An 11,220-nucleotide genomic window follows, 5' to 3' on the forward strand; every position below is an offset into this window, starting at 1 on the left:
ATGTGTTATATAGGTGATGGGGATTAAGGAAGGCACTTGTGATGAGCACTGGGTGATGGAATCACTATATTGTACACCTGAAATGAATACTACACTGTATGTTAAACAGCTGAAATTAAAATAAAAACTTAAAAACATATAAAAAACAAATAGGCTTCCTATTAGAGAATAAAATATACCAGTCTGATTTGAAAATGGGCAGGAATAAGCTATTAAAGAGATACAAATTTTACTAGTGCATTAAGTATGCCCTGCTAGATTAGAAAACTTTACGGTAATTCATTCTTCTAATTAAAAGCATCCCAGAAAACTGATGTTAAGGCAATTTTACATTCCTTACGTATAATGGCTCGAGGAACCACAAACTAAAGGAATTTACACTCATTTTGTTTCTAAAAGTTAGACCCATCAACTATTTCCCATTTTCAATCAAATCATAAATTACTATATTATAAAAATTGGAAATCATTTTAAAGATTTAGTTAGGAAAAAAACTGGGTGAAAAAAATTTAAGAGAAAACTATGAATGAGACCATTCTAAAATCACTACTGAAGATACTCAAAATGCTAGGACCTAAGACAAGAGAAGGTTTTAAGGCTTAGAAAACCATAGTTGGTAATACTTTGATCTCCTTACAATGGTGTAGATTTCCACTTTAAAATTCAATTTAAAAGACCACTTGTTAAGGAAACTTGGCTCTGTTTTAAGTAACTACCCGTCTAAATTATCGTTAGTAGAATCTTAAACTCCTGGGAAGAAATGAACAAAACAGAACTTAAGTAAAACGGGATTCTCCAAAATACTTTGTCCAATTAAATTTAAGGAAAGAAACAAAAAGCAAAACCTCACAACTAAACCCAAAAATATGCTTTCCCTTTGTATTTCAAACCACCACGCTGTCAAGTAAAAACTGAACTTTATTTTGTTCAAGTGGGTTTTCTGGCCTGACATTTCATCTTTTAAGTGTGTTGGCCAACAATGCTTTAGCAAAGTATAGTTCAGTTTACTTCATGTAATTTGGTAACTAGGGGGAAAAACTTTGCCACATTTTCCTTTAATCATTCTTTCCTTTACTAATTTGTGTGGGTTTCAAACAAAATTAATGGGGCAGCAATACACTGAAGTGTCCAATAGGCATATTAACACAATGTTGTGTTGTGCCACTCTAAGTTCTCCAGGGTTAAAACTACAGTTCATGTAACTGTAGTTTAAATGTTCATTTAACATTCCTTTTCACAGAAATCCTGTAGTGACCCTAATGGAGTAAGGGCAGGGGATCGGCCTTTACAACAGGGATAAGGAGCACGAGTGATCACCAGGAGCAAACGAGTTTGAAACGGAGCCCAGTGGAGTGGGACGAGGGAATCCAGCATGTTTCCCGAGGGCAGATAGGTGTCCTCCACACCCCGGCCACAGGCAGAGGAACGTGGCTGGCTGCTGCGGCACCCCTACTAGCACCCCTACTAGGTCCTCGCCCACCTCTTCCTCGGGAAGGGACGTACCTGCTCAGCAAGGGCGGGGAAGTGCACTCGATTCAGCTTGGCGGGGAAAACCCACTTCTCAAACCCCACTCCCTTTCTCCAGGGCCGAGCCCCAGGAGCCGTTACCTAACTGACCCGCTCTCCTCGGCAGAGTCCTCGCCCAGGCCGGCCCAATCCGACCCGGCCAAGGCCAAAAGGCCGAGCTCCTGGGGAAAGCGTGCGCTCGGCCGGTGACGCCCAAGCCTCCCGGGCCCCGACCCCGCCACAACCGCCTGAGCCCCAAGCCCCGAACCCCGCGGCGGGCAGGCGGGCGGCGCCGGCTGGGGCCCGCCTCAGCCCCTCGCCGCGCCCCCCCCAACCACGCACCCCAAAGCCCCGCCTCCTGCCGTCCATCCCTCCATCCCTCCATCCCTCCTCCATCCACCTCCTCCCCACTGCGGCGCCAGCTTCACCTGCCTCATCCGGCCGCCGCCACTCGCCCGCTTCTTCCCTCGGGCTCGCGCAGCGCCACGACCCCAGACCGGCCGCCCCCCGCCCCACAGCCCCGCGCTCGTCCCGAACGCGCCCTCTCCTCCTCCTTCACCTGCCCCCGCCCCGAACCTCTACCTTGTAGGAGTCAGTAGCTAGGAGGATGTTGAAATCGGCGTCTGCCGCAGCATTCATCTCGGGCGGGAGTGTGCGGGCCACGCGCCGCGAGCTGCCCAGCGCGGCGGCGAGGAAGGAGAAAAATGGGCTTCACCGCGCTCCGTTGCTTAAGTCACCGCTCGGCCGGAGGGGCGGGGGAGAAGAGGGGGGAAGCGGAGTGGGGAGGAGGGGCCACAGGAGGGCGGGCCCGGGAGCCGTGACGCGGCGGGGGGTGGTGGCGGCGGCAGCTCTCGCGCTCTCAGCCCAGGGACTCCGACCGACTCCTCACCTCGGCTCACCGCCCCCGCCCCATCATCCCGGAGCAGAGGCGAGGGGCGGGGCGCGGCCGCGCGTGCGCAACGCGCGGGGGGGGGGCGGGGCGGGGCTGGGCGGAGAGGACGTGAGGCACGCGCTCTTTTTCCCGCACGCTGGCTCCGGGAAACCGGAGGCTGCTGGGCAGTCCCGGCCGGGGATCTGTGTTCCTGCCTCGGTTTCATTTCCCGGCGGGACGGTGAGGGGCGGGGGAGGGGTAATTCCCAGCCTCGCTCCTTCTGCGATTAGCCGGTTCGCCCGCCGCGTGACACCTTCCCGTCCTACCCAGTCCTGGCCCGTTTTCTGAGTCCTCCAGAAGTCACGCCACCCGGCTGGGGGCCGAGGAGCCTCCCTCTGCCGCTCTCCCCATCCCCCCCCACCCCCCCGCGCAGTTACTTACCTTTGTCTCCGGCTGGGATTGAAAAGCGAACCTTTTGCCTCCATCCCTCTTGTCCCTCTTGGTCCTTCTAACCCACTCTTTAAAATCGGAAGAGCTGCGGTGAGGAATAAGGTCTGAGGGGCCCCTTTACTCTGCCACATCGACTCCGCTTTCCTCCGCCTGTGTGGCTGAGCTCTTTGATCCTTTGAATGATGTTTTGATATTTTCCCAGAGAAAATAACCCTGCGCGGGAAGGCGGGGGTTGAATTCAGTACTCACATCTAATGAAACTACAAGGCCTGATTGAATCTAATAGTGCCCGGAAGTAAACGGCAACGGGCCAAGATTTTGACACGGTGCAAAACTGACTTTCATCATTGTTAGAATCGTTAAATCTTGGGAAATGGTTTGGCAACCTCCAAATAAGAAGCAAGGGAAACGACGTCAGATGACTTCATCTAAGTACAGACAGTCCACTTGCGCAGTTCCCATACGTGGTTGCATTTTTGCGTGAAACATTTCCTTTGTCCACATGGTCAGTAGCTGGTGCTGCCTTTTTTTTTTTTATTTTTTTTATTTTTATTTTAGTTGTAAGATTTAGGTTTTACAAGATACAAGTAGCCATGGAGGGGACGGTTCAGTGAAAACTGGTACAGGAACTTAACAGACTATTTTTCAAGTTAGTGAAAATCTCTCATTTTATCTGCAGAGTGGGGTGGAAACAGGTACATTGTGAATGGAGAAATTCATCACAAGAAAACGGAGACCTCTTCAATTAATAGCAACTTCGGTCTAGACTATGGTCTTGGAGTAAGTACAGGTTCTGGACAGTCACCTTCATCTATGGAGTCCGTACAGGCAAAGATCATGGAAGTGGTGAGACACCAAGGTAGTAAGTGACAATACACTCACCAGAGTAGTAAATAATAATACATTTAGGGTAATTTTCACCAAAAAGGTTGAAAACAAAAGAGGCGCTTTTTTGGTTTACTGTGTTTACTGGGGAAAATAACTTTTTAAAACATTTAAGTGAATTATTTAAAATTTTTTTATTTTGGGAAATTTTAAGTTATGCAGTGTGATTCAAAGAAGGAAAATGATCCTGTATGCCTCCCTTAATTTGGTGCTTGTTTCTTCATTTTAAAATTTCCATAACCTACTTTACTTAAATGACAAATTTTTTTGGCTTCGCTTCCTGGAATCCATGTATGTATAACTGACCATTGTTCTATGCTGCCTTACACAGGAAAAAAATAGGGTTCTGATTACAAAATGGGCTTTGTTTATGGTAGCATTTTTTTAAGGCAAAATAAAATTTGATCTTACAGTCTTGGCGTTGTATTTGCACTGTTAAGGTGAAAAAGTTTAATATCAGGACAAGCAAAAATGTTAATATTTCATTGACATTGCTTGTTAAATGTAGAAAGTCACAAGGCCTACACACATTATCAGTGACTTAAACCATCAACGCCATCTCCAGAGGAAAAGAAGATATGTTAGCAACAGAAAATCACCATTTTTCTAAGACAGAATCAGGCACACTGTATGTAACTACCTACATGCTTGATGCAGGACCAATTTTGAATTAATTGGGGTTTAGAACCATGAAATTATTACCAAATACAAAGTTTAGATTTCGTTTTGAAATAGTCTCCCTTGAAAGACAGTTTAACAGCTAGCATTTAGTATGTTTATCTAGTAGCATGTAAAAGTTTCTGAGAAACTGTTCTCGTGAGTACCCACACATGACAAATAATGTCAATACAAAGACTTATTTGGGCCCCTTCACTTTATTCAAAGCCCTGGATTAATCTACCATTCCTACCAAATAGCCAATCAAGCAGGGTGAATTGGGCATCCAGCTCCTTATTTGTATACCTCAGAGTGCTATGAAAGTTTGCCACTCATATATTTGATCAGGCAAAGTGGGTGTTACTACATCACTTCTGTTGCCCCACACTCTTCCAGACAGACTTTGGTACATGTTTGTGTTTAAAGGTTGCCTCAGATATTCCGGTCTGACCACGTTTCACTTCAGTAAGAAACACTGTCAAAACAAAAACAAAACAAAAACAGGAAAAAAAAAAAGTAAACCCCAAACAGAGAAGTAGATCTGAGATTCACCCATCTGCAACTCCTGACAATGGTCCTATCCATCACCCTTTAAAATTTCCTCTAGCTTTACCAAGCATCAACAGTTGTCAGAAAGACAAAAAGAAAACCTTTTTAATTACACAGAAGTTCATTCAAACTTCAATGGCACTTTGGGGGCCATCCAGAGTTGTGATTTCCCAAGGAAAAGGACTCCTCTACAGAAAGATGTGGATCTTCGTGGATCCGATTATCAGTGCTGGTGACCCTTTAATGACTCAGTCTGCTTGGTTCACTGCAGTCACACAGAGACACCCAGGAAACTGCTGAGTCTTCTGAAAGTACAGAAGTGATAGAATAAGTGTAACCCACATACAGGAAGGATTAGCACACATACATGGATTGTGCACAGTCATTCCATTGCGAATGTCCTGTGGTCTGCTACACCCACTATGTACCTGGGCAGTGCTGGGTTGATCATCCATCTGATGTTAAACCCTCCACATGTCATATCCTGCAAGAAGTTTCCCAATCTATGTATGCTGCATCAATTTCCCCATCTTTATTAGTTGTGTTTTTGTTTCCTATTCTATCCAAACATACATTTTTCTAATTCCAAACAAATAAAGTGGGAAATAATGGTAAAGAGCAAAAATAAAAAGGTTTGATTCATCTGTAGAAGTAAGGCGGGGGCCCCTGGGTGGCTCAGTCATGTAAGCACCCAACCCTTGATTTTGGCTCAAGTCATGATCTCATGATTCCTGGGATTAAGCCCCACTGACAGCATGGACTCTGCTTGGGATTCTATCAAAATAAATAAATAAGCTTAAAAAAATAAAGTAAGGCAAATGTGCATATGTTATGATGCTATGTATGGGGATTTGGGGGTCATAAGTATTTATGCATTTTCCTGATGGTCACCTTAGGACTCAATGGCCAAAATCAATGATGGAGAGAAAGACCATTAGAACTGTAAAAACCGTCAAGATTTTTTATTGCAGTGTTTTCCTAAGTGTGGTTTGCTTATCACTGATGGCATGTGATGTGTGTCAGAGGTGCTCAGATAAATGTTTCTAATTTCAGTAAGTATGTGTTTATTTCTAGTGGATTTTAGAAAAGTATAACTGGCATATAAGACTCAATTTTTCTTGGAAATTAATACTTAGGATGAAGCCACAGTAAGGGATACTCAGACTGGTGAAACTTACTATTTTCCTTGCCTTTCCTATCTTATGACTGAGGATTTTCATAACCTTGATATAAGACTAGTTTTCTTCTTTTTTCCAAGTTTATTTATTTATTTTGAGGGGGTGGGAGCGAGAGAGAGAGAGAGAGAGAGAGAATCCCAAGCAGGCTCCACGCTGTCAGCACAGAGCCTCACTTGGGGCTTGATCTCATGAACTGCAAGATCATGACCTGAGTTGAAATCAAGAGTCAGATGCTTAACCATCTGAGCCATCCAGGTGCCCCCAGACTGGTTTTCTTGCCTTTTTCTATCTTTATCCAGGGGTATTAATCATACTATCCTGGGGCCAACTTCATGCCCAAAGACCTTTTCCCTATTTTTCAGAGGAGAGAAAGGGGCTCTTCATGCACAGAGAAATCCTTATGGCCTTCTCTGAAATTCAGCATTCTGAGTTGGGCACATGGACTGGATTTCCCACAGATACTTCATGCTATAAGCTACATATAAGGATAGTAATCTGCTCTTCAAATTCATCCAAACTCAGTAAGAATGAACACAAGTATCACCCCCAAAAGTGAGCAGTATGTCTGTATATACTACTCAGTTAAAATAATCCAATTTAATTAAAGCTCGTGGTGCCTGCCAAGGCTTTTTAAGTGTTCTTTTTAAGTGTTTGCTGAGCCACACCTATGATACTATAGGCACTCACATAAAAAGGGTTCTAGATTTTGTTTTGTTTCTTGAGGGTACACCAACCTTGCAGAACAATCAAGAACTTGTAAAACAAACAAAATGGTTTAGGACTTATCATCTTCTCTTTCCTTCCAAATTGTCCCAGCTCTTCCCAGCTCTTGATTACTCTTGGATTTGGGAGTCATTCTCTCCGCTCTGCTCTGGTTGATGGTGGGCTGTTCTAGCCCACTTGTCATCACTCTGTAGCCACATGTCCTGAACTTGTGCTCAGATGGTGGCTTTGTACCTCTGTAAATTGTAGTGTTGGGTAAGGCTCTTGGACCACAGTGATTACAGCTCATCATACACCCTTAAAAAGAATTCTGGCTTGTGTAGTTCCCTCAGATACTTGGGACAACTTCTCAAGGGCTTACCTAGAGGATATTGGAATGTACCATCCTGGTTTTTTTTTTTTTTTTTTAAGTTTATTTATTTGTTCTGAAAGAGAGAGTATAAGTGGAGGAGGGGCAGAGAGAGAGAGGGAGAGAGAATTCCGAGCAGGCTCCACACTGTCAGCTCAGAGCCTGATGTGGGGCTCAAACTCACACCATGAGATCATAACCTGATCCAAAAGTTGGATGCTTAACTGTCTGAACCACCCAGGCACTCCTATGTATCATCCTGTTTTAATAAAAAGGTCTCCCTCACTTTTCTTGGATAGAATGCTTTTGATTCTAGGTATCACAACTGCTATTAAAAGTAGCTTAAGGAATAGGGGTTTAATTTCATCCACAGAAGGGAGTCTCGAGGTAGGTTTTTCTAGGGTGGGTCCAGTAACTCAAAGATATCAAGATTCTTGCTCTTTTCCATTTTCTCCCCTCTGTGACCTTCCATGTACTAAATGTGTCTTTGTCACATACGTCAAAAGGTGACTGCCACAGCTCTATCACGACCTCACACAAGAACCTGCAGGAGCAAGGAAAGAAAGTAGGCTTTTGTTATGAACGCATCTCTCTCTGTATTAGATGTGAAAACCTCTCCAAGAGGCCCCAGCAGACTTCCCTTGGGCCCTCCTGGTCACAGTGGGAGGTTTGCCCGTGACCTAGCTGTGAAGGAGGATGAAACTGTGAGTGCTGGCCTACTCCGTTTGTGGAAACGAGAGGAAAGCTTCACCTGTAAGAAAGAAGGGGGTTAGGAATGTCTGCTGCTCGGGAAGCATCAGTGATTACCAGCTAGGAGCCCAGATACCTCAGAGGTCTGTCTCAGAGTGAATTGATTCTCTGTCTCCATAAAGGAATCTCCCCCGAGATTTGGCCTCTTAGGTCTCTTTGTTACCAGGTAAATAACCTCCTCATTTCTGGGACTCCAGAACCAACCTCCAGAACATGTAAAATGAGTCCTATCTCTGCCACTTATCTTCCTCTGCCACCTTCCTTCCAGGCCCCTGCCCCTGGTTTTGCTACAGTAAAGCAACAAAAGGTGACGTGCACTCCTTATGCAGGCTCAGGAAAATGTGTGCGGGCTAGCAAACATGTTCACACTTTTTTTCTAGCACAATCATTAAAACCTCTGAGGAAGCACAAGATATCGACTTATTCTCAGAGACATTTATTCAACTAGTTTCACTGTAATCTTACACCATGTGCCCACTGTATCATTACACTGAATCTAACACAGTATTGGCTCTCATGTTGTCAATCACAGTTTTTAAGTACCGTCTAGATACATTTTCGTGTATTAATGCTCAAACTTTTAAAAATTAATAGGATCTTCTGTTCAAAAAATTATTATCACTGTCCTCCCAAAGCACCTAATTCCACAGAGCACTATTCTAGCTGGGAAATAAACAAAGCAGTGTAACACATTTTATGCAGAGGTTTAATATTAAACATAGGAAAGTAACAGATTGATTTAAAAATTCATAATTTTCACTGACAAAGAGGGAGACCAAGCTCAAGATGGGCTCAAAGGGATGGTTGCCTCTCAGAAAGGCCTTTATTTGAATTCTATCGTTTCATGAGCACCTCCTACGCTTAAGATCTTCTTGGACCTACAAGGATTTAAATGATACAAACTCTGCCCTCTAGAGGCAAACGATTTTATGGGGAAACCCAAGAATCAGTTTTCCCGCCTTCATGTCCCCTCAGAAATGGTGTACATTAGCCTCGCTCTGCTGACCTCCCAGCTCGAATCACTTGCTGCTCCTACGGCTCGAACTGCAGCCTTCTGAGTGATGGGGCCCCGTCTGCAAGGACCACCACTGAAGGCAGAGAAACATGGGACAGGCTTTACCTTTTTAAAAGCACGTCCCTTGTTAGAGCCCATTATTCCATACAGAGTCTATTAGGATGCAGTCAGACTTATCTGGCTGCGCGAGAAACTAAAAGAAACAGTGCCCTAAATAAGATTTAAGTTTACTTCTTTCTCTGGGAATAAGCAGTGCAGAAATGATAAAAATGCCTTCGGAATTCATGCTCTTTCTCTGTGCTCCTGCTTTGCTATCTTCAATGCAAGGCTCTGATCCTGTGGTCTAAATCGGCTACTCCAACACTGGTCATCAACTTGGCCTCAGTTTGGCTGCTGGGGGCACCCGGGTTGCTCAGCCGGTTAAGTGTCCGACTCTTGATTTCAGTTTGGGTCATGATTTCACGGTACGTGCGTTCAAGACCCACACGGGCTTTGCACTGACCTCGTGGAGCGTGCTTGAGATTCTCTGTCTCCCCTCTCTCTCTCAAAAATAAATGAACATTGAAAAAAAATATGGCTGCTGTATGCAGAAGAGACTAGACAGGATACGAGAGTGTGGAAAGCAGCTAAGTGACCATTGCAGTCCACGTGAGAGACTGGACTTGGATTAAGAGGGTTGGATTAAGAGGGCAGTAGTGGAAAGAGGATAAACGATCAGAGATATTTGTAAAGTTAACAGGACTTGCTGAGAAATACGGTGTGTGGGAGAGTAGGAGGAGATTCATTAGGACTAGATGGAGAAGAGTGGAATCAATGATTCTTCTTAGGTTTTGACTTTAACTACAGGGTGGTCTCATTACACGAGTTGTGGACAACTTTGGAAAGAGATTTAGTGGATCAAATTAAAAGCTCAATTTGGGCAGTTTAAGCTTGGGATTTCTATTAGACAATTATAAGATTACCTGCTTGCCTACTGAGTTTTTGACTATTTGGATTTCTCCTTCCTATGTCCTGGTGGCTAAATGGATACCTGGTCCCAAATGCTTCCAAATTTAGGAATAAATTTGTGCCATCATTTCCTCTGTTTTTTTTTGTTGTTGTTGTTGTTGTTGTTGTTTTGTTTTGTTTTTTTAAACAATTTCCTTGTTATTTGTTTTCAGACCAGTCTTTGTAATTCTCACTTTCTCAAGCTCCATTCTGCCCAGGTCTGGTTTTCTGTCTCCAGAGTGAGCTCAGACCCTGTATCACAGGATACCTTGGGACTACAAAAATCAAGTCTACGCACATGAAGTTTTTGGGGACAGACAAATCTTTTTTTTTTTTTTTCAAATGAAACAAGGTGTTGGAAATTTTAATCTTGTATAATTTTCTTCCTTTGTTGCCCATTTTAGTGGGCATAAGCAAAGAAATAAAATACGTATTAAGAAATGGCCAAATACTAAATAGATATTAGCAAGTTGGATATTTATTATTGATATTTTCTTATTTGGAGAGTAAGTACCTATTGCAAATGAAGAAAGAAGCACCAAAGAGGTCATTATGTTCTTCAGATAAAAAATGTCTTTAGGGTATCTTCATGGTCCTAGAGCTGGACCAGAAATAGTTCCATCAATTGCTTGCTCAATGCTGATTAAGCTATAAAGACTTGTGAAACACCAACCAAGCTCACAAGAAACTTCAAGTTTGGTTGCTTTAAGGGCAAATTTAATAAATTGCAATGTGAAATAAACCTGACCTGAAATTGGGATTCCACTATCTGTATATAGCAGTTACTCCCTGAAAAACTGTTTACATATTAATACTTTGGTTGGTAGATACAGAATAAGACACAGAGTGTTAGATGCTCTCAAAAGACATCTTCATTAAGCCATTTAAGTCTGGAAAATCAGCTTTCTTCATTCTGGCAGTAAGTTCAAGGTTATTAGGGCTGTCTTCTAGAATCAAAGCACCTCCTGGATAGTATCAGAAAACAGTGCAAATTCCACAGGTACCATTTCAGTGCGCCAGGCAAGTTACAATGCAATTGGAGAAGGGGAACGGTTTCATTTTACATCAGTGACATATGAACCATGTCTTCTTGACACAGGAATCAACCGTTTTCCAAATCAAGCAACATATTTGTAAGCTGTCTCTTCAGCTTTTGGTGTTATGATTATATTTCTTTCTGTTTTCACTTTCAGATGATTTTTTTTTCTCCGTATGCTATCCCCATATTCTGGATATTTTTGTGTAGTCCTTCACGTGCCAACAATATTCAAGTTTTAAGAATGACTTTAAAGCTCTGTGC

The 11,220-nt window shown here is 43.5% G+C and overlaps 1 protein-coding gene across 1 annotated transcript in view; it reads right to left on the reverse strand.

Annotated features, from left to right (window-relative positions):
* The window catches only part of NAMPT (nicotinamide phosphoribosyltransferase), a 39,985-nt gene extending 37,458 nt beyond the window's left edge, over nucleotides 1-2,527 (reverse strand). Inside the window, exon 1 of the mRNA XM_040472915.1 lies at nucleotides 2,089-2,527. Within this exon, the coding sequence (XP_040328849.1) occupies nucleotides 2,089-2,145 (57 nt within the window). The 5' untranslated portion in view covers nucleotides 2,146-2,527. The remainder of the gene's footprint in view (nucleotides 1-2,088) is intronic.
* Nucleotides 2,528-11,220: the final 8,693 nt, after the last annotated feature.

This window comes from Herpailurus yagouaroundi, unplaced genomic scaffold (assembly GCF_014898765.1).
Source record: "Herpailurus yagouaroundi ecotype Mexico unplaced genomic scaffold, PumYag 100, whole genome shotgun sequence".
Classification (NCBI taxonomy): domain Eukaryota; kingdom Metazoa; phylum Chordata; class Mammalia; order Carnivora; family Felidae; genus Herpailurus; species Herpailurus yagouaroundi.